We start from the raw sequence: 25,905 nt of genomic DNA, 5'->3' as shown, positions 1-25,905 counted from the left end.
TACCAAATCAAATAATTTTTGGTCAAAAAAATAGTTTGACCAAATCAACTCTAATGCCTATAAATAATCTGGAATATTATCTTGTACTTTACGCTTGTAAAGTACAAGATAATATTCCAGAGTCACGCAATTTATCAAAATCACTATCAAGTTGTTGGAAACGTCCGACCAAACCAACCCAGCGCATTTACAATATTTGTAAATACGCTTGAAGACTTCTTGTTGTTGAACCAGATATAAACAGTGTTGTGACAAATGGATGTGTTGAAAACCTCTTTTAAAAGTTATGTACTTGCGGACGTAAACCATGATGTATCAAATTTGATAAAGGTCAAGTCGATTCGTTTACAGTTCATTTTAGAGCTGAAGGTCGTTGAAGTTGTTTGAGTCAGCCCTACGGTAAGTCTTGAGCTTCTTAATGACCGACTTATAACTTAAGCATTGTCATCCAAAAACTAAGTCGTTTTTCTAGAAGCACCTATCTCGAGGCTGAGCTGCTTACCAACCAGATGAAGATTTAATCGTTTATTCAGAAAGCGTTGCTGAAGAATTCAAAACATACTGACGCGGACCAAGAGTAAGTTTTTTGACCGAAATGGTTGAAGACACTCCATGCGTTGACTTTGATATTTCGTGCGCATTCGTGCAACTTTTTAGCTGAAATAAATGTTTTTTTTTCTTTTTTTTACAACTTCAATAAATTTACATATCGTTACGTTACAACTACATGACATAACATAATGCAACGTAAAAAATAAAGATAAAATAAATATATCATAATATTACCACGTATAACATATCATAATAAAAAGTTGTTTAACAAGTATAACTAAGTATTGCGTAAACTAATAGTGTTTCTTATCATAAAAACTATCAGTATTTAAAAAAAAAAAAGAATAAAATAAATCAAATACCTTTGTTTACTTCATTACACGAAATTAGACCTTATAACGGTGTCGAAACAAATTCATGAGCGTTCTATCTTGTTAATGCAAAACAGCTTGACCCTATATTGTCTCCTAGGTTATATGATTTTGTTCCCGGAGAAATATTAACCAACGCGCAAAGCTGTGGTATTGATTTAAACTTTATCGGAGTTGTCAATCCTTGTAAGCTTGTAGAAACGAATAGTCAGGCTATGGTCTACAATATTTATCTCAACAAAAAGTATTCCGATAAAGCAAGAAAAGATATTACTAACATAACTAATAGTTTTTGTAAAACGGGTTGAAACAGTAAACTATTCGCTATCTGCTCTTGATGAGAATCTAGCCAGAGCAACATAATAAAACTAGGACATATCACCAGGATATATCATTGTTAAACAGGGTGGGAAAGATTTAACTGAGGGTTAGATGTCCGTTGCTTGATTTGTGCTCGAAAGAATGAAATGACAGCTTCAAATGACCGTTATGGCTCTTGAGGGAGATGACATAGAGGTCAAAACTGACGCTGTCTACATTTGCGCTGAACATGAAGGTCGAGCGGCTAAAGCTATTAAATCTTTTGGTTTCAAATTGCTAAAGGACCTTAAGACTGGGATGTAGTAGACAGTTTTAAAAAGTACTGAAAAACTTTAAGAAAATTAAAACCATTAAATATTGAAAACACTCCGTTTGTATTATAACCCATTCCAATTCCAGAACACAAAAGACTATTACTTTTAAACAAAGAGGTTACCAAGGACACCAAAAAAAGCAATTGGGGCAAAGTAGATGCCCTATTGCTAACGCTATGTGGTGAATTTAGCAACGATATAACCAAAATAATATATGAATTTAATTCACACCACATTTTTCAAAGATCCTTGGCTAATAAAGCAGCTGTAACTGGAGCTGATAAAACTTATCTTGTTAAAAAATGGCTTGAACACACTGAACAAAAAATTCAGCTAATATTGTTTGCCCTTGAAACGCTCTTGTTGGTCAACTTTTTTAAGAAGGTTTTTGAGCTACCTCTCTTAATGAGCTTTGCGAACAACTCTCAATTGAGACTTAAGAAGAAAGAAGTTTTAAAAAAGCTTATAATCTTGAAAACGTGTTACTCGTTAGCTTTGAAGCGGGTTATCTATACCCTGTCCACCAATTTTAGATGGATCTATGAGTTTATGAACAAAATTTTCATAAAATTGCCCGCCTTAGCCTGGAGGGCGATCCTGTATTACTGTCATCTGTCTCGCAAAATTTATTTATTGAAAGAGAGTACGAGCAAGCCTTTGCAATTCTCTTTCCGTGACGCATCTGTCTTCGCGTAAGTAAACGTGTTAACGATCCAGCAAACCAAAAAAGAATGCTGCAACTTTGCAATGAGTTGCACTCAGAAAACAAACCAGGGGCATTTATACAACAAGGAGCTGGATTAAAAAATTGTCAATTTTGAAACTCTTGGTAAAATAGACCCACAGTATCCGCATATTGCTGCAATGATATCAACTATGGCTTGTGTTAACTACTGGGCCCATTCATATATTAATTGAAACCGCTATCGATAAGTATGCAATTGGACAGGATCTTATTGGAATTGCAAGTAACCAAGCTTAAATTGTTTCATTGGTTGACGAAAATATTCTTAGTTCAACCGCTCCAGACGAATGTTTAAGAAAAGTTACTTTTGCAGCTGCAAAACGATACCTCAAACAGCTATATTGAGAACTGCCGCAAGGACAAAGACTTGGCGAGAAAGTATTTATAAACGATTGGGAAAGCCATATAGCTGACCAATGGATGCAAAACATCTTATGTTGATGTACTGCACTCAATATATCAACAGAAGTCCACCGTATTCCATGCACTTGTGAAACTTGTATCAACGCCCATCAAGCAGCAGAGTGGGTTGCGTCAACCCTGCGTCGGTATTTCAAAACAATAAAAATTTTCTCAAACTATGCTTTTTTTTCACTGTACATGGTGCCTGAGTCAAGAGTTTAGTACATAGCAGGTAGATAAAACTGTGCAGTGATTAGTACGGCATACTGTTAGGCATGTGCTACCGTTCAGGGCCGTCCCAAAGAGATTTTAAAGGTGGGGGGTTACGTATGCTAAGGCCAAGTAAAACTTTTTTGCCGACTAAGATCTGAAAAAAAAAGGTTGTTGTTAGTTGACATTTGTCGATTGCTAACTATAGAGCCAATTTTGCCGACTTTAGTATCCAATATGCCGACTAGTAAATTTATTAGGAGGGCTAGACACCCACTACGCCTCCTCCCTCCATTGGAATGCCTCTTCTACAAAGAAGTAATATCTACCTGTCACACCGGATTGGTAAACTTCTTTTTCATATAACTTTTAAACATAGTTTCACACTAAGTTTATGCAATAAATCTAAAAAAGTTTGAATATTGTTTTGAAAAAGATGTTTTACTTTTTGAAAAACCAACTTTTTTCTTTCTATTTTTTAATATAAATTTGAACTCTAGACAAGTCATTCATGAACAATGCTTATATTTTAAACTAACGGGTGATGCGGAAGTTATCGGACAAATCCTAATTTCATTATTTGAGCATAATAATTAGTTTTTGGGGTTTATCTTTGATTTTATCACAAAAACTGATTATTATTTGAGCATAATAATCAGTTTTTGTGGTAAAATGAGGTATAAGCAGCTGAACGAGAATCTTTTCGAAAGAGACTAAAAATGTTTTTTGTAAATAAACCTAATATAAAAAAAAATAATCGTAAATCATTTTAAAAAGGAAGGATTTGCTCGAAGTACAATATATGATAACCTAGAAAGACTTGAAACTGTTCAATCGTTTTCTGATAGAAAGCACCCTGGTAGCCCGACATCCTGGACTAGAGAAAAGAAAGCCGCATTAACGAGACTTGTCAACAATCGAAAAGGGCTCAGTCAGAGAAAAATAGGTATTAAATTCGGTGTAAATCAATCGACAATTGGTCATCAGTTAAAAAAATGAATATTAAATTTAGAAAACGTGAAAAGACTCCAAAATACACTATAGAACAACAAATAAAGGCAAAGAAAAGAAGCAGGAAACTAGTTAACCAACTCTATAACACAAAATTGCTTCTAGTCATTGATGACGAAAAATACTTTTGTTTTGCAGGGGACAACATGCCAGGAAATTCTGGATACTTCACAAACAACAAAAAGACATGCCCAAAAAGTGTTCGTTTTATAGGAAAAGAGAAATTTCCAAAAAAATTATTAATGTGGATAGCCATATCTGACCGTGGTATGTCCGAGCCATTATTTCGCACTTCCAAGGCTGTAGCGATCAATTCATCAATCTATATTAATGAATGTTTAGAAAAACGACTTCTTCCATTTATTCACAAATATCATGGAGACTTTAACTATTTATTTAGGCCGGATTTTGCATGTTCTCATTATTCTAAAGATTCTCAAAATTGGATGGACCAATATGTCTATTACGTTGATAAAGAATTCAATCCCCCAAATGTGCCTCAAGCACGACCAATTGAAAATTTTTGGGGACATTTGGCACAGAAGGTTTACGAGGGAGATTGGCAAGCTTCAACAGAGCAAGTTTTGATTGATCGCATTAGACTAAAACTACAAGAAATTGATTTAAACTTTTTACAGTCGCATATGAAAGGCGTCAGAGCAAAATTGAGATCAATTACAGATGGTGGTGTTTTTTCATATAAAAAATAATGTATTTTTATTAAAAGATAAATGCTTTATTTAAAAAAAATATAATAGTAGTTTGCTTTTTTATTTATAAATAAGTTATTGACGTTTTGTCCGATAACTTCCGCATCACCCGTTAAACTTCTGATTTATATGGAGTAAATCAAAGTATACTCAATGTCTTCCAACTAAACATTTATCATCTTTTAATTTTTATGTTTAAAGTTAATAAAAAATAACCCTTACCATTTTAAATTCGTTGTTCATAATAAATAAGCGTAGATACTTAACCAGATACTCAAAGAGCACTTATATTCAGTTTAAAAGATTTTTTTGCCTCAAATGTGTCTTTTGATATCTATTTTATTTCAATATCAAAATTGTCTTCATGCTGTGAAAATTGTCTAAAAGCGACAAAAATAAAGATATTTCTCACTTTTTATAACAGAAACACTAAGTGAGGAGACTGAGGGTGGAAGACTTCACAATAATGATATTGAAGAGATATCGGGTATGTTAAGTGATGCCAAAGGAAGATGTTTTTTTGCGACAATTTAGTGCAAATCTTGCAAACTAAGATGTGAAAAAAATAAGACTATAGATTATTTAGGCAGTCTAGACAAACTGTCTACAGAAAAAGTTGTTAAATGGTTTATTCATGTTGCACGAAATAAAAGAAAGAGAAAGCGACTGCAACATGATAAAATTTGAGCTCAGATTTCTAGATGAGAGATTTTAAAATGCCAAAAAATGATAAAAGTAATTGATATTTAGAGAGAGAAATGTCCAAACTAAATTTTATTAAAATGAATAATCCATTTAAACACTTGTCAATTAGGCAACTTTATAGCTTTGAAGATGGTATGTTTGATAGAATTATTGGAAGGAAGATTTGCCATGAATATGGCTATGTTGACACATCAAAATCTCTGTATGAAGGCAGTGTATGATGGCAGAGTAAGAAAATTAAGTAAAAGACAAAAAGATATAACTTATAATATTTCCTACTGGTTAGTTGATGAAACTAAAACTGAAGCTGTTGATCATCCTTTGAAAAGGTTCCAGCTTGTTGCAGATGTAACTTCAAGAGTTGATATTTTCTTGATTAAATGTTTATGATAGTTACTTGATTTTGTTTTAAAAAACTTTATTTAGATAATGAAAATTTAAATACACCATGTTATTTGCTTACAATTTTTATGCGTCATTTGGTAGTGTTTATGTCTTGGTAAATTAGGCATGGGGGTTTGTACGTAAATTATAGGCATGTACGTTTGGTTCAGACTGCCCTAATTGTTTTGTTTGTGTCATGAAATTTGGACATGTCTTTTTCAACATTTTAAATTTTATAGAATGTTGACAAAACTTGCTAATATCTTGGTTATAATGGCATAACAAATAGCCATTAGTGAGTATGGTATAAGCCTTTAGGGCTATCTTACACATCTTTACTAGATTTATTAGATATAGCTTAAATTAGGTTAAATATTTATATTATATCAGTGAATGATCAATATACATAATTGCTTGCAAGATTAATGGCGTTGCTAACGATATAAATCACTCTAGTGCACTTTTTTTTTTTAGTTTGTAAGCATGGCTTGACTTCCATTAGTGGTAAGTAAGTTAGCAGCGTCGTCTCGTTCGGGACGGCCCTGTAAGTTAGTTAGCAAATGCAAGTGTTGACACTTTGTTTGATAGATGGCTCAAGCTTACTTTCACGTGATGTCTAATATTAAATATTATTGTTGCATAGTTTCATTATTAATGAAATTTATTATTTTATTCATTTACTAAAAGCCGAGACAAAACTATTTAATCCTCCAGCGGTCATGGTTGTTTAAGTTTATACAAGTCGTTCAACATTCTTTTTTACTTTAATTCTACCTCTAAAAGCACAATTAAATCCCTCTTTTTGAATGACTTTTTTAATCATTCTGTTTAAATTGAAAGAAGTAACATGCAAAAGCACAGTGTATTGGCCTATATATATATATATATATATATATATATATATATATATATATATATATATATATATATATATATATATATATATATATATATATATATATATATATATATAAATATATGGCCTATATATATATATATATATATATATATATATATATATATATATATATATATATATATATATATATATATATATATAATATATAAATTTCTAGCCCACTTTGATATTCTTTGTATTATTTATCTTCTTAGAGGTAAAACTTATGTTTTTATAAGAATACAGATAAAAACTTTACATACATAATTTAACAAAAAGAATATGTTTATTAACATGAATTTTTTGATACTTTGTTGATCCTCCCATATTTTTTAAAACTGCACGAAGACGATTCCGCATGTTTTCAATGCAATTTAAAGCCATTTTTTTTCAAATGTTCTTTAAGGTTCCAATGCCAAATAACTTTTTCAATATATTGAGCAAAATTTCTCTCTTTAATAGTTCCCATAGTTTTAATGATGAGGTTTAAATCTGGGAAGTTCGTTGGCCAATCCAAAAATGAAATTTTTAGAGATGGCAATATTTTTTTAAAGGATTTTGCCGTCTGGCATGGTGCTCCATCTTGCATAAATATTTTCTTCTGCTTATTTGGAAACCACTTCTTCAATTGAGGTAAAAAGCGGGTTTTAATAACTTTTTTGAATAGTTCCTGTTTCTATCTTTGGGATGGTATTTAATTGTCTGGATTTTACAATCTTTATGAAATTTTTCATTGGAAGCCCTTTTTATATATAGAGTCATAATTTAACAGTAGACTCATCGCTGAAGCATAAGTGGAGAAAGCAAAATAAAAATAATTACTAAATACCAACACTGGAATATTAGGAGGAACAAAATTTTTTTTTTTTTTTAATGACCTGCCGATTTCCAGTCATAAACAGTGAAATTACTATACTTCTTTGCCCAATCCAAGCGCTATTTTCTCTGAGAATTGGTTAACTTTGGTTTTTGTGCTAAGCTTCTACTTTTAATGCCTAATCCATGCAAACTTCGTCAAACAATAATGTTGCTACATTTAGTCCCACCTCATTCAACTTGCTAATAATTGCTGAGTATGTAGCAAATATATTTTCTTTCGCTATTTTCACTAGCTTTCTCTCATTCCTTGGTGTTATTTCCTTATTTCGACCACATTTGCCTTGCCTCTGAATACTTAATGGGAGGCCATTTTTCAATTTGTCTTCGATTCTGCCTACAGTGTGTCTTGATATTTCAACAAACTACTCAAAAATACAAACTCCAAAAGAAATCTTCACATTTTTGAATGTTAAGTTTACTTCTTTTGAACTTTTTCTGGTAGAACTAGTCCCTCTCAAAATGTTTTCCATTTTCTCGCTAGATCGACTTTGTATCTTAAGCAACCAAAAGTAATAATAAAGGTTCTTTTTTGAAAAATTATAATGTTCTTGAGTTGATAAAATACAGTTTGGCTCAAAATATCACTTTCTTTGTGCAAGTTAATATATCAAACTAATTCAATCGGAACTTCTTTCTCTTTTTCGTCAACAACATCATACAATATGAATATAAAGTCATCAGACTGTGTGGGAGCAACTGTTTCTGCAAATTTTTTTCTGACAGCGTTTAAATATTTTTGATATTTTTGCTTTAGGCAGCTCTTAGTATTTTCGTCAAGCGTACCTACTGGCGTTTTATTTATTTAAAATCGCACTGGGCTTACATCCAAATATTGAGATAACATTATACTGGATTCATTATTTAAGTTTAAAACACTTTCACGAACAACAATCTCTTCTGATATATAGTACTGATCAAAATCATCAAAATCTTGCTTTTGTTCTGGTAGATTTAGAGTGCATTTGTCGAAATTTCACATTTCATTTAAATGGGAGTGACACATAACAATGCCAATGGGAAGATTTATGCTGTTCACGGTAAATGTTGATCTTAACATTGTCATGGAAACTGATTGTGTAGTTGGTGCTTTTGCTTGTTTTAATTGATCATGATTAGGATGCCTACACCTTTAAGACGCTTTCCATCCGAGATCATTGGTGAACTATGGTGCGTAGATAATTTTTCACCTTTATTTAATTTTCTTATAAGCCTATTCGCAATTAGTTTTCACTCATTCTGTTCATGATTTGTCACATTTAAATTGTTAGTACTTAAAACGTTAGCATTTTTTAATTGTTAAAGTACTTTGACACATCTCTATCCTAGTACTTTGACACATCTCATCTCATCATCAGTGACACATCACTTTGACACATCTCATCAGTGACACATCAGTGACACATCACTTTGACACATCACATCAGTGACACATCACTTTGACACATCTCATCTCAACATCATAAAGTACTTTGACACATCTCATCTCTATTGCTCAACGGTGAATGACCTATCAATAAAATCACAGTACCACCTGTATGAATTGCAACCACCTTGCTCATTCAAAGTGCATCCTTATAATTCATTAAATTAAGTTCTAAAATAGAAAATAAATAAAGCAATCGTTAAAATGAAATTATTTCTAAATACTAACTATTATAATTAAAAATTAAAAAAATTTAAAAAAAAGATAGCATAAAAAGATAAAATATCAAAAAACAATTCTAAATTCTTTTTTATCAAAAATAATCAGGAAAAGAAAATGTAATAGCAAACTAAATTTACTTATTTGCGATTTATTTATTTTCTTTGTTATTCTTCTAGCTAACTCATTGTGTTTTGATGAACATGAGTTTCTTATAGAGTTACTCACAACACAACGTAGGTTCAAAGGACTGTTTTCAGCAATTTATTTTTTAATTAATTTCCTCTATAACAATACACAGAGAACAACGATTATCAAGTAAATTTAGGGTTCAATTTTATGATAATGCCAAGGATGTTGAATTGAAGGGTAATTAATTTATATAATAATTTCCTCAACATAATATAGAATAAAAATAGAAAATGATGTCATTTTTTTTACCTAAAATGTATGACATCAAAAATGATGTCATACATTTTAAGTATCTTTACAAAATTTTATGATTTTTTAATATTTTATTCATTTGATATTTTATTCAAATTGATTTTTCCAGAGGCTAAGTAAAAATCGCACGTATATGTTTTTGTACATGGCAGTTTACACTTTTATAAACATATTTTCAGTTAAGAGTTTTGTAAAATCATTTGGCTTAATTTTTTAAATCTAAAGTCTAAAGTTGGAATAGATTTTTCCAAAACGTGTTTTACGCGGCTGATTTTTTCAGATGACAATGCTACCACGCGCGATTTTATTTTTTTAAATGAAGATTAGTCCCACAGATATGTTCTGATGTAAAAAAATCCATGTTAATATGTTGGCTTTAATAGTAACCGTTTCCTAAAGTTCTTAATTTTAGAAAATTTTTGTACTTTTAGACTATGATTTCTAGACAACGAAAAATTTTTTTCCTTTAACTTTTTTTTTAATTTTTTTAGTAAAACTTGAGGCTGGCTGTTATAAATAAGTTGAAAATATTTATTAAAATAAATAATATTTCAATTATGGGTTCATAAATTTATATTATAATTATAAATAATATTCCAATTATAGCCTCATAAATTATGGCATAATGCAAAACTGACAGAAATTCCTCCAATTTTGAAAGTACCGCCATGGCCGAACGACAAATATATACACCAAAATATTATGGATTTGTCATTGCATCTATTATACCTAGTAGTACCAATTGAAGTGCGAAATTTTAATTCAGTAAAAAAATTTAAGAGAACATGTTTTTAATGCAAGAACAAATGTAATATATACATATTATATGCATGTTATGTTTTAGTTAAAATGCTAAAGTACACATTAATAAAGAGAGTCCTCGAAATAACCCCCTTTTGCCCGTATGCACGCTTCCAGTCTTGGACGCCATTCCTCGATTGATTTACGCACGGTATCCATGGATAAAGCATCCCATTCTCTGAGAAGTGATCGCTTGAGGGCATCAACGGAAGTGTGAGGTTTGCAGCACACCTTCGCCTCCAGTTTAGACCAGATTGCATAATCCAATGGATTAAAATCTGGTGATGCTGACGGCCAGGCATCCGTAGAGATAAAATCGGGCACATTGGCTGTCAACCACCTCTGTGTTGTCTTCGCTTTGTGCGAAGGGGCACTGTCTTGTTGGAATGACCATTGTTCCCCATTGAACAACGAGTCATTTAAAGGTTTTACCACCTGCTCTAAAATGTCCTCCTGATAATTTTTTGCTTTTGTTTTTACTTCCAACTCACAAAAATGCAATGGGGTTTTGCCCATGGCACTAAGCCCCGCCCAAACCATAACTTGTTCAGGATGGTGGCGTCTGGTGACATATCCAACATGGTGAGGTAATTCTTCACGACTTTTCGCGTAGACGCGATCATTTTGTCGATTAAATTTGGCCTCTATGGTGAAATATTTTTCGTCTGTGAATAAAATTCTGTTAAAAGCAGCGGGGCCATATCGAGCAAGAAGTTGAGCACATTTCTCACGTCTTCCTTTGATGTTGGCGGCTGTAAGATAGTGACATGTTTTAATTTTTAATGCCCGTACCTTAAGTCTTCTTTCAAGGCTCTGTTAATGGTCATACGACTCACATTCATTTGAAGGGCAAGTTTTTTTTGATTCCGTCTTGGATTGCGACGAATTTGAGCTTTAAGCGCTGCAAACATTTTGGGTGTACGTGCAGTGCGTTGCCTGCCACCACCATAACGTTTTTTGACAGAACCACTATCATTATATCGCTTAATAGTACGATAGACAAAATCCTTTGATATTCCTTTATGCTGCAGCATTTTGAAAATCTGATACGGTTTTCTCTTCCCGTCTAATAATGCTATAACTGCACACCCTTTTCCTTCCATACTATCCATTATGAAAAAATCTACAAATAAACACACAAATAAATTAATAAATTCCAGGAATCTATTCAAACAATACAAATAAATGCGGGAACTATATAAAAAGCACATGCCTGTTAACATGACAAGTTTAAACAAACTTCGCACTTCAATTGGTACTATAGGGTACAAAGCAAACGTGTGAAGAAGAACTAAATCGGTGGCATTCAGTAATCACAACTGTCTGATTTTTACAGGCAATGGCTCATAAATAATGTACGTAATCTTAATATATTATAATCTAATATTTATATTATAACATAATTTTTTTAATATATTATAATATAATTGATATGCACTTAATTATATTATAATATAATTTAAAATATTATGTTAAACATGATATACATTTATTTAAAAATTAGATACAGTACAATCTGTCTAATTCGAATCTCCTTAATTCGAAAACCTCTATAATTCGACTAAATGTAAAGTCAGCGCGAAATGCGCTTAAGAAACCTTTTTGTTTAGCTTTCTATAATTCAAATCTCTATAATTCGAAAACCTCTACAATTCGAATGGATTTTTCAGACCTGTCAGTAAGATTCTCTCTGTAAATCGAACTTTTTAAATTTTTGTCGTATAAAAAGCCCGTTAACCAACGAACTCTTTTTTCAAATTTCAAATGTTTTGATTTTTTGTTAAACAATTAGCGCGAATTATTTCCTTCTGTGTAAAAAAAATCATGGCATCAAAAAGGCTGCATAAAGAAAACAATTTAAAGCTGAAATACAAAGCTCTGCTGGAATTGGAGAAAGGAAAAACATATAAAGAGGTTTCGAAAATCTTTGATATTCCACCACACACTCTTTTAAGCCTAGAAAAAGAATAAAGATAAAATCTTTGACTCTTTTCGTCAAGGAATTTTGGCTAAATGAATGAAAGTTAATACGTATTATCAAGTCAACAAAGCTGTACTTAAATGGTTCAAACGAATGAGAGCTGATAATGTCCAAATCAGTGGTTTGATGGTAAAAGAAAAAGCTTTAACTTTTGCAAAAGAGTTAAGCTTCGAAAATTTTCAAGCTTTGGATGGATGGCTAGACAAATTTAAGAAAAAGTAAATTAATTTCTTATTTTATTCTCTCCAATTTTTATAATTAATGACTTAACAATATATGATTATTCTACAGCTTTTTCTTTAATGGCTTTAAAAAAATAAAGTAAATATTTTCCAGAATTAGATATTCTGGAAACTTGCAAAGACCTTAAAGTTAAATTCAAACGTACGAATCGCACCTTTAAGTTACGTCAAAGAAATTATAATTTTTTTTTTTTGTAGATATGGTAAATCTTTCAAACCCATTTATGGAGAGGCAAAGTCTGTTAACGATCAGATGATCGCTCCATGGCTGAAAACAAACTGCCTACAATTCTCTCTTTAAACCCACTTGAAAATATTTTTATTGCCGATGAGTTCGGTCTTTTCTACCAATGTTTGCCTAACAAAAGTTTACATTTAAAAAACAAAAAGCGCATAGTAGGCATGCGTAGTAAAGTTTGCCTGACTGGGATGGCTGCAGGTAATGTTAAAGGAGAAAGACTTTCAATGTTTGTAATTGAAAAATCGAAGTCTCCTAGATGTTTTCAAGGTGTGAAAATATTCCTTGTCGCTATTGGGAGTAGTAGAAAAAAGAGGGTCCTCGCTCATTTTTTACCATATTCTCATATCATATTTAGCTATAAACATATCTAATTTCTCATAAGTCATTTAAACCAGTCGTAGTATGAAATGTTGTTTCTAGCTCATAAAAAATCAAAAGATTTTTCTGTGGATCCAAAGGACCTTAAAAAAAGTTCATTTTCAAAAAAAGTGTCTGAACCAAAATATAAAGATAATGGTAGTATAACAACCATAATATATTAATATATTATGGTTACAAACTATAAACTCTGAACCAAAATTTTTTTTTTGTAATTTTGTAATTTTAAATCAATTTTTCAAGCTATAATTTCATAACTGAAATCTCATTGAGGTCCTACGCATAATAGTAAATTACTCCTTTTAAATCAAAACTTCCAGATTTCTCAACTTGCTCATCACCAGAGTTTATTGTTACTACTAATCTTCTACCATTAGTAACGCTAGGCATGGAGTCATTTTTACTAAAATTTCTGTAAAAAGAGACAGTAGTTATCGAATCAATTTTTGGTTTTGGTTGATACAATAGTCAAGATGATCTATTAGCAAATGAGGTAATAGGAGAGCTATTCTGCAAATAAAGATAAAAATTGACCAAACCAGATGAGCTGTAAATACATCTGCTATTATTTTCATATCTAGGAAATATTGTATAGTTACTATAGTTATAGGGTGTCTAAGGTTGAATAACTGAGTCATTGTTTTTAGGAGAATTGATTGCGTCATACATGCGTACTCTTGATTCCCACCAATTTCCAGATTTAACGATAACATGCATTCTAATATATTTTAAATAAACACCATTTCTATTACCTGCAGTGTTCAATAATATATATTCATTACCATAAGTTGTATTCAAATATCTAAATGTGGATGAGTATAGTTTAAGATCTGAAATAAATGGAGGTATTAATGAAATAATATTTGCTTGTTGTGTTGAACTTATTGTAATAAAAGGTTGCAACGATTATGTGAGTGGATTTTTAGTTTTATTGTTTAATTCAAATTTTAACTTAGTTTTAAATGGTAAATCAAGTGTAAAGTATCCTCCTAATTTAACATTAGAATGCATACTACAACCTTGTAAAGAGTTAGTATAAAATGGTCCACCAAGTGGAGCAAATAATAAATCAGAGCTAAACCTGTAGTATTTATTCCTTTACTTCCTATGCAAAGCGTATTATCTGCATATATCCTAATAAATACGTTACTTGATACACTTCCATTAGCATTTGTTCCTTTAAATTAAAACCATATTTTTCTGAGAATACCAGGACCACTATTTTGAATAAAAACTGCTGTTCCATCAGTACTTGTATTTGGTTCATCAGTACCTGTATTTGGTTCATCAGTACCTGTATTTGGCTCATCAGTACCTGTATTTGCTTCAAGAGTCTGAAATTTTACTCCCATGCATGTTAAGCTTTAATTTGGTACTATTTCTTAACGGCTAGGATTAGGTATTATTGTGTCAACATAGTACTTTGTAGTAGCATCATTTGGATTTGTAGGTTCAGCTACATTAATTAATTTGTTTGTATTCATGTCAATATCACTAGTTGCATTATTTTGCCCATCTCTTCTAATAAACATACTATCAGCTTGAGATGCTGTTAATCAATTTGAAACTACTCGACTTGTAGCTGAATAAATTGTTGTTCGTCCGAATTTATCAACAGGCATTTTATATATAAAGAAAAAAAAATTACCATAGATTATTAATAATATTCTGAAAATCATATCCTTCATCTAGTTTTTTTAAAACATAGAGACACAAATGTCCTCAGAATGAAGTATTTCCAAACTGAACTCTATTACTCTTATAATAAACAGAGTCTTTTAAATAATTAACAACTTCGGCAGGTGGGGGTTGTGCATAAGAGTCACCGTCTTTGTACCAGCAAATCCAATGAAAACCCTTTGTACTTGAATCTCCTGTATTTAATATTCCACATTCTTTTTTTTTGTGTATTTTTAGGTAATTGATCTCTTACAAATACACCTTTAAAATTTTTTATTTTTAGTTTTTTTGCGTTTTTAATTGTTATTTCTCATTTTTACTTATAAATTTTTTTTTTTTTCTCAAAAAAATAGTTTTACTTTTTTAGCTCCCCTACCCCCACCCCTTGGGCTCCCCTACTCCCTACCCTATGGGGTCTTTGAGCTAGTTGTCTTATTGTCTTATTTATCCTAAAAATTATTTACTTTTAGTTTGTAGTGTCCACATGCTAATGTGTGAATTCCGTCTTCTAAAATGACTCTTTTATCATCGTCTGCACTTAATGCTATTTTATTGACCTCTTCTCTGTAAATTTCATGTGAATGGGATCTTATAATATTCATTTTCATAATTTGATCTACTTTATTTAATAAACATTGTTTATAATCTTCATGTGTTATATGATTTTTTACAATTTTTTTTTTATTCCTTTACATTTTTTATTTTCTTTACCGTGTACTTTGTAGGAATACAATTTAGATCTTAATCCTACAAGTTCTTCAATTTGTGCTCCTCCAGACTCATCTTTAAACATTCCAATTACTTTTTTATTTCTTTCAACTTTGAATCCTACAAGTTCTATTGCTGGATGCTTTGGATCAAATTCACTTGTATCAAACTTGCTTTCAACATCTTCAAAAATATCAGCATAAAAATCTTTTGTTTTTGTTTTGTATGCTAAAGAATCAGTATCTGTAAATAATAGCTTTGCTCGATCAGAATATTTATTCTGATCTATTCGTCACTAATCTAACATCAACTCTATTCTCAATGTTCTCCATTGTTTTTCCAAATACTGAGTTGTTCATCAGTTTGAAAAAGTCTTTTTCAAAATCATATGTTGCCTTGGTTCATAGATTAGTATTTAGCTCAATGTATTTGCTTAACCAAGAGCTTTGTTCAAAACTTAGACCTCTATGAATTTTTGTAACCTTTAGACCTAATCTTTCATACAATTTAAAATTTTCATAATGGGTAACATAGTTTTTCTTATTTTCCAAGTTAGGGACTAGTTTTTCAACTTTATCAATATTTAATCTTTTTGGAGCAAGTGGGTAGTCATTATGATCATCATGCAGATGTTCAGGATAATTTAAATCAACTTCTAGTATACATGGAATTGATTTCCAGTTTTTCAAATCATCTTCATCTATCCATTTAAACCCATGTGTTGGAAGTGGCTTACTCATCGCCCATCCATAAAGATTATTAGCGTCTAGATATTGGATAAATGTTGATTCTTTGTGTTTGTCATATGCGTCATCCATTTACTTATTATTAGATGTTCCTAATCTATTCGATATCATACTGATTCCACCTTTTATTCCTTTCTTTATCATTAGTATCATATCGTAATCGTTCAACAGTTCTAATATTACTTTTTTTTTCTTCAATGCTGCATCCCAAGCTAATCCTGGTGATGTGTAATACGAAGCCGGATCTAATTTATAACAATTCATACAAACATCTCTCAAATTTTCAAAGACGTCAGCTAGTAAAAGCACATCTGAAACATTGTACAAGTCATGATAATCTCTAAATGTTTTACAATTAAACTCATTCCATACATTTTGTGCATGTGAGTAATCATCATCACTAATATCTTCATCGTTTAATTTAGAAAAGAACAACTCTTTTGTGGGTAATTGAGTTTCATTAAATTTATCAACAGAGTCTACCCAATCATAGGAACATACGCCTTTTTTTAGTAATAAATCTAATTGTTTCCCTGAATACAATTTTCTGATATTTTTACATTGCTCTTTTGATAAACTTTTTGATAAAGACTCATAACTAAAAAGCATAAATCTATAACTGTCTGAACGAATCTGACGCTTTATTTCAGCACTCTTTCTATCTTTAACAAACTCTCCAACTTTAATCTCTCTAGAAAAGCTAATATACTTTTCTTCGTTGTTTGGGATACAGCTCAATTTACCTCCTGATAATTTTTTGATAAATAAGTGAGAATCATAACAAGATAAATTATGAAATAGTACTGGGAAGAAATCTGGAACTTTATATTTTAAGTTACAACTATTATGAGCAGCACCTCTATATTTTCCAGTAATGTGACAGTGATCACGTACTGTCACTGTATACATTACTTTTTAATTGGTTCTCGAACATATGATACAATCCAATCTGCAAGAGAATTAATTATTTTATTTATTTCTTTTCTAATTTGTGTAATAGGCTGAAAAGGTATTGGAGCTAAAACTGTTGATGATATATCTGATATAGGCTCATCAAGTAGATACTCCGTATCCATCTGTTCGACTGATTGCATCTGTGTGTGCGATAACGCTCTTATGAGATCATCTTTTCTCATTCTATAATAATTTTTAATTTTTCGCTTTTTAGCGATTTGTTTTAATTCTTTTACCGTTTTATTTTCCATTTTTATATAGCAAGATATTTTTTTTTTATTTTCATTTTCTTTAAATGATTTTTCAAAATATTATTTCTATTCAATATTTCATATGTAAAGTTTCATATGAAATTTAAATGCAACCCCATCCTCGAATTCTACATTTCTATATTATTCTACAATTCTATATTATTTTGCAATCTCCTGCTCTTTTGTAATTGTCAATGTTCTATATATAAAAGGTGACGGAACTAATATTTCTGAAGATGTTATAACTGGAACTCTTTGAATTTTTAGATACTCCATATCCATTTTTTATATATCAAGATTTTTTTTAATTTTTCAGAATTTAATATTTCAATCTTATATCCCTTATCAATCTTCCCATCACGTATTTCAAGATATCTATATCCATGACCAGTTCCACGCATTGCACTATATAAAGATTTATATACTGTTTCTTCTCCTGTTTCTATGTTTGTTAATTCAATAGTGACTGGTTTTTTCTTAATTGTTCTTAATCTTTCATACTTTGGATCTATTTCTTTTTTCTCTTCTTTTACTGGATGTATTCTAGGTCTTCCAACTGGTCTTTTTTCATAAGTTGCTTCTGTTGCTTTTGACATGATTGATTCTTTATCAATCAACCCATTATCTACTGCAATCATTAGCAATGTAACATAACTTTTAGATGTTTGTGAAATGTTATTTTCTTTTAACAACTTCTGCAAGTTTTCCCTTGTAAAATACATTTTTATTTTATAAAGATAAAATTTTTTTTAAATCAATTCAAAAAAAAGTTAATTAACAACGTTCAACTTATTTCCATCTGATTGAAAGTGTAAAAACTTATCCGATATTACAACAGCAAACGCTTCAGTATCTGCTGGAACAGCTGCATTAAATGTTGCTTTAATTTTTACATCTACTACTAAGGATTTTAATTTTTCTGATTGTCTAAGTGGATATAAATCTTTATAGTCTGAAGGAGTTATGTTGCTTTGTGTTATCAAATCGTTCATTCCATAAAATGTTTCAATAAATACAGATCTCTATAAGCTCTTTAAAACTGATGATTTGGAAATGATAAGTTATAGTCAACAGCTGGATATCTTTCTTGATTAAGCATATTACACATATTTTTCAAGTCACAATGATCAAATATCGAAGAATTAACTTCTTGATTTCTATCCTTATTTGTTTGGAATCCAACAATAATATATTTTGGCTCTTCTGGAGATGTCTTTACGCTAAATCTCCAAGAAAACACTGTAGATTGTGGAACAGTTATTGTATCACACTGCCTTGCGCAAAAAGTTACTGGAAAGTGTCACTTTTGATTCAGTACTTTTATAAAGTTAACTCTCTCTGAATCTGATGGAATCACATATAGCATGAACAATGATATTTTTTCAAGATTAATTTTTCCTGCAGCTGCAAGAGCGTTTTTAAAAATTGCTTCGGTATCACCTTTTCTTACAAGAGTTAGTGTATGTTTAAATCCGTAAATAACTTTGTTGTAATCATCGCAGAATCCAAAAATGTGTCTTAAAGGTATACAAAATGAAAATGTTCCCTTTGTGTTTAGTTTCTGATTCATGTATGATTGTCGTACTGCAAACCCTGAGTTATCAGCAAGTACTGCTGTTGTTGAAGAATCTTTGTACCACAATTAATTTAATCCTTGTGCTAATTGAAAGCCATTTGGGTATTTAAGCATTCCTAACATTGTTGTTGCTTGACCTGGATAATAAACTGACTCTATTTCTTGGTTTGATAATTGATATGATATTTGACTAAATAAGTGCATAATACCATTATTTGTGAGTGACACTGCATCTGCATTAACATAAGCTGTCCCATCAAGTTGAAAAAGTCGTCCTTCAAACAAAAGATAAGCCTCAGATGGAAGTGTGAACAAATCTTGTTGCTCAATGTTAATTCTTATTTCTCCAGCGCTATTGAGATTTGTGCGAGCTACTGGTTCAAATTCATGGAATTCAAATCTTTCAATTCCATCATTCACAATTGGGATTTCTGTAAAATTTAATACATCAGAAGTTGCCATTTTTTTATATATAATTTTTTTTTTTTTTTAAATGGAAAATAAATATAAAAAAATTAAGCCAATCGAAGACCGCGGCCTTTTTTTACTAGATCTTCTATCCTTATAGCTGTTGATTTTATTGCAGACCCCATCATTATATTATTTATATTTGGTGTAACTTCATTAGCTTTTTTATTTAAATTTGAGATTATGTCATTAATTTTATTATTAATGACTGTATTTGGTTGTGAAACTTTAGTAGATGCTTTTCTAATTAATTGTTTTCCTTTTTTAACTTCAACATCTTTAGCAGCTTCTATTGCTGATGTTGAAAGTTCTTTCCCTGCTGATTTAGCAGCAGTTATTGCAGTTTTTCCTAAATCGCTAGCAGCTAACCTCTTCAACATAGCTGATGACACTTTTGTTACATTTGATGATGCTACTCGTTTAAATAAATTTATTAAACAGTCAAATATACCACTTCCTCCAACAACTTGCTTCTTAACATATCTCTTTTTTTTAACAAATAGCATTTTTATGCACGCATTTTTTTTTTAATTTTTTTTGCTAATCTGAATATGAATATGATAATATGAATATGATAATTATATTCATATTATCATATTCATATTATCATATTCATATTATCATATTCATATTATCATATTCATATTATCATATTCATACTATCATATTCATATTATCATATTCATATTATCATATTCATACTATCATATTCATATTATCTTATTCATTTTATCATATTCATATTATCATATTCATACTATCATATTCATATTATCATATTCATATTATCATATTCATACTATCATATTCATATTATCATATTCATATTATCATATTCATATTATCATATTCATACTATCATATTCATATTATCATATTCATATTATCATATTCATATTATCATATTCATATTATCATATTCATATTATCATATTCATATTATCATATTCATATTATCATATTCATATTATCATATTCATATTATCATATTCATACTATCATATTCATATTATCATATTCATATTATCATATTCATACTATCATATTCATATTATCATATTCATATTGTCATATTCATATTATCATATTCATATTATCATATTCATATTATCATATTCATATTATCATATTCATATTATCATATTCATATTATCATATTGCTAGATTATTTTGTATTGCTTTAAACTGATCACTATTCATTTTACCTTGTCTTAACAATTCATCACAAATTGCAAAAGCTTCATTTCTTGATCCAGTATTACCTGCTCTCCATGCAGTTATACATAATTCAAGCCTATCAAGGAGTGCAATAGGATCGCTTGGGAGAATTATTGGTCCTATTCCTGTTCCTATTCTTCTTCCTATTCCTGTTCTCTTTGATTCAAGCTTTCTAGTTCTCTTTAACTCTCTCCAAATGGGAGCTATTATTTCTTTGTATTTTTCACTGCGAGATGACTTTAGTTTTCCTGAATCAGTAGTAATTGCATCTGTTTGTATTATTATCTCGATAATTTTGAAGATCATCTATATTATATATTTCCTTATTAGGATTAAACTTTGTTAGGAATTCTTAAAGACCAGGAGTAATAATGTATTTTATTCCATTTATATCTATATCATCATTATTGATTAATATTGAAACTTTTCCTATAACAAATTTACCCTCTTTAGAATGTATTCCAAATGTAGTGTCTGTAGACTTTTTACTATAAGTATACATCCTAAGATAGTCTGTTGCAATTTTTCCCAACTTTAAAAATTCATCAGAAGGCATTATTTCTTTAGATCTTTAGATTAAGTTTTAATCTTTAGATCTTTAGATTAAGATTTCTTTAGATTAAGTAAGTATTTCAGGATATACATTTGAAAAAGTAAGAGCGAATTGATTAGCTTGATCTTGCAATTTAGATATATCCTCCTTTATTCCAGATTGACTATCAATTAATGGCTTGTACAATTTTGACAAGTCTATCTGCAAATTAGAATCTCCAATCTTTTCACTAAGATCATTCTGCTGTATTCTTTTTTTACTCTCTGATAATTCTTTTACAATTTGATCTCTTTTTTCAGTGTCTGTAATTTTTAAAAATGACATTTTGTTTTTATATAAAAAAGATTAAAAACGCAACATAAAAGTTTATGTTTTACGTTTTACGTTTCGGTTTACGTTTTACGTTACGTTTTATGTTTTACGTTACGTTTTACGTTTTACGTTTTAGGTTTTAGCAAACTCTTTAAATAATCAATATTAAACGTTCCACAATTCTTTTTAATCTCAAAGTCTTTATAAATGATATCATTTGTTTCTAAAAATCTTAATATTAGTGCCATTGATAAAATACTTTTTATTAGTTTTTTTTCTTTGAAATCACACTCTAATTGAAGTACATATTTATCTATAATTCTTAATTTCTCCTGTTTTTAACATTATTCCATTGTTAAAGTGATTCTTTAATGTCTCTTTCTACACAATAAAAATCACTATCTTCATTCCATAAGTTTATAAACTTTAATTCTCTAATCATCACTATAAGTCGATGGTATCTGAAAGTTTCCATAATCAGTGATAAATATAGAGTGACATCCTGAACCAACAATAAAACCTCCTTTTCCAAATCCAAGAAGTTCCAAATATTTTTTTTTATTCAAATCTCTTTCATGTTTACTACATTCTAAAAAGAACGGATATAAATGTCGCATATCTTATTATTTGTCAATAAAATGTTAAGTGACTATTTTTTTATTAAACCTACTTTGAATTACTTTAATAGCTTCTTCTCTCCCTTGGTCGATTAGTGACAACTTTGTTTGTTCAACAGTTTCATTTTTAACTTTTATTCTAATTTGCTATATCATTGTCTGAAATTTTTCAAGTTCACCAAGTATTAACTCAAATTCCTTGTCATCTATATGCCCATCTACTAAAGCTTTAGAAATATAATAGCTTATTGTATTTAGTTTTGAACCAGCAAGCACTTTAATCTTTTCATGCTTTTCTGCTTTTAAATTCATTTTTTTATTAATTTGTCCGCCTATTATTGATAACACACCTGCTCCTAATGCTGTACCTTCAGATGCAACAACTACTGGTGCGGCAATTATTGTTGATAAAAAACCAATTCCAATAGTTCCGAGTGCCATAGTGCTTGCTAGTAATGCATTATCAATTGCAGAAATTATTTTTTCAGCTCTATGATATTTTTTACTTAGCGTAATTCTCTTTTCTCTCTCACGCTCTATTTCTTTTTGAATCTCGTCAATTTTTTGTAGTCGATATGATTGATCTTGGTTTTTAATAGATTTTTCTTCAGGTGCATTAGGAAGAACAGGGTAAATATTGTTATTCTCAGTAGGTATAGCTGAATAAATGTTATTGCACATTTTATTATTGTATTCCATTTTTAATAAAAAAATAAAAAAGTTAACACAATAGATTAGCAGAACAAAAACAATCTCCTTTTTTATTAACACATCAGAATAAGATGTGTTTACAATTGTTACTATAATATCATCAACAGACTCTGCTATTATAAAATCTTGTAAACTTAACATTTTTAATCTAAGTTCATGTTTTAATGAAACTAACGCAACACCTTTATTAACTACTACACTAAACTTTAAAAGAATATATTGATGTGGTAGAGATTTTATCGTAATGTCGTGTTGTGCAAATACATCATATCTTCCATTTATTAATATTGCAGGATGCTGTAAATTTTTATGTGGTTTAAAAACTACAGGAAATGGTTCCGGTTTTTTACATTTGTTTATAAATTTATGCACTGGCATGCTATTTGACATTTTATTATATACAAATTTTATTATATATAATTTGAAAATCAAAGAATCATATTTAAAAATGGAATATTAGCAAATGGATAACTTGGTCCTAATAATAAACTTGATCCTGTTGATGTATAACCATTTCCACTTCAATCCTTCACCTACAGAACTTCCTTTACTCCATGGTCTCAAATATAAACCAGATCTTGCACATGTTAATTTAACTCCTTGTCCATTCTTTTTCATGTACACAATACCATTTCCAGAAATTTTATTAATCATAGTTGATCCAGCTGCTGAGCCTACTCCTGAAAGCAGTCCTGTTGCAAGTGGTGGTATAACTCTTGATGCTAAAGAACCAAGAAACGGTAAAAGTGCCTTAATAAATCCACCCTCTATTTTAAAATTGTGTACTAGTTGTGTTTTACTTAAAACAATTGATACACCAGTACCTTTTTCATATGCTTTTCTAATTCTATTCAATTGTGTTGTTGTTACAGCTAATACATTAAAATCTGAATGCTTACCATTTAAATCTGAATGCGATAATTAATTACTAGCTCCAATACCACATTCAATTGCATTTTTAATTTTTTCTGTTTGGTTTTGTGAAAAAATTACTTTAATATTAGTATATTTATTCATATTGTTTTTATAATGCATTATAAAAAAAAAAAATTTTCTTATATGAAATCTAATAGCTAATTTTTCTCCTCGTAAATTTATCAGATTTCCATCTTGATCAACTAATTTAGTCTCCATCTTTGAAATTGTTTTAAGTGTTATTGGTAAGTAAATTAAGTTTAATGGCTCTTGAATAATTTTATATCCAGAACCAACACTTGGGAAAAATGAATATATAACGTTTTCTGTTGTTCCATTTACATAGGATGATGCTATTATATCATTTGTTACACTTATGCTATTAATATTTAAAATGTTTACTATATTATCTGATTCATGAGATCCTGTTGAATATACTTGACTGTTAAAACCAAGAATAGATCTAATTGAATTTATAGGTCTAAAATCAACTTTATAACCAGCTTCAATATTTAAAGCTGTTTTCAATGTGTTATTATCTGCTAAAAATATAATACTAATTTCAACTCAATTAATAGTTTTACTATTTTCAGTAATTTTTCCCACAATATACTTATTTATATCATCAATCTCATAACTACCTTCAAGAATGTTTATATTTATCCAAGTTGCTCCATTATCTGAACTATATCTAAAATTGTTATTTGAAGAATCAACATTCGGAAAACTGTGGAATGTATCAAGACCAACTAATGCCATTTCATAATCTTTATCTTCACTTAGTTGTATAATAGGAGCAAACTTCTCTTTTATATGACTACTTATATCATTCAATATTATATACATTTTTTTATATACAAAAAAATTATTTTAAACTTTAGATGGAAAATAAAAATTATCCAATCCACTTCTATATTTTCCATTATCTATTTAAGAAGATAAATCTATGACAACAAATCCATGAGGTTTCGACCAAGCATGCTTACAAAATCTTTTAAACTCATCTTCGTTCATATCAGTAGAAACATTATCTCTAAAAATATGACTTAAATTCTTTAAATCTTGAGGAAATAAGCAAATAAAATTGGCATTTTCTCTAATAGTTTGTCTAGGTAACATAAAATAATTTTGTGCAAGATAGAAGCAATCTACATTACTATGTCTTCCTCTTATATAAAATTTTTACATATATTTTGTTTTGTTAATTGCAAATCATCAAATATCATCAAATTATTCTTGTTAATATTAAGATTCTCAGGACTTGGTATATCTTTATCTGTTTCAAAAAACTTACACTCCATATCTGCTTTATCTTTCAAATTTTTTGAAACTTCTTCAATTACAAAATCTGGATTTGCATTTAATTTTTCTATTTGGTCTTGTAGCTTAAATAGTTCATTAATAATTTCTTTTGGCAATTTTTTTTCAAAAGAGCTTTTTAATATTTTGTATTCTGGTTGAAAAAGAGACTTTCCAAAAACTTATTATAATATAACCAACCAGGTCTTAAAAGTAGATTTAATAATAAAGTAGTTTTTCCACAACCCGACTTTTCAATAATAATTCCTCTTATACTTTTTGGTAACATGATACTATTACTTCGCTTATTTTTATTTACTTTCCATGAATAATCTATAATATCCATTTTTATATATAAGATTTTTTTTATATATAAAAATTTCTATATATATAAAAATGTACTTTGTCAAATGTAGAAACAAAACAAATACAATAAACTTGCAAAATGTTGTGAGTAAAAACAATAGAAATATGCAACGTGGAAAGTGCGCTATTTGCGTAAAATTAAAAACTCAATTTGTATCATCAAAAAAAGGAGGAGATTTAGTGAGTTCGATTAATTCAGCAACAAGTAAAATAAAACTACCATGATCGAAGTTTCCAGGTGAAATGCGTTTACCTGGAATAAACTTTGCCGGTCCTGGCACTAATTTAGATGAACGATTA

The 25,905-nt window shown here is 29.7% G+C and overlaps 1 protein-coding gene across 1 annotated transcript; it reads left to right on the top strand.

The window, feature by feature from the left end:
* Nucleotides 1-3,910: 3,910 nt before the first annotated feature.
* Nucleotides 3,911-4,636, top strand: LOC136086164 (uncharacterized). The gene has a single exon (XM_065808441.1). The coding sequence runs from the start codon at nucleotides 3,911-3,913 to the stop codon at nucleotides 4,634-4,636; it is 726 nt and encodes a 241-aa protein (XP_065664513.1).
* Nucleotides 4,637-25,905: the final 21,269 nt, after the last annotated feature.

The sequence above is a fragment of the Hydra vulgaris genome, chromosome 10, assembly GCF_038396675.1.
Source record: "Hydra vulgaris chromosome 10, alternate assembly HydraT2T_AEP".
NCBI lineage: Eukaryota > Metazoa > Cnidaria > Hydrozoa > Anthoathecata > Hydridae > Hydra > Hydra vulgaris.
This window is presented reverse-complemented; position numbering and strand designations above follow the sequence as displayed.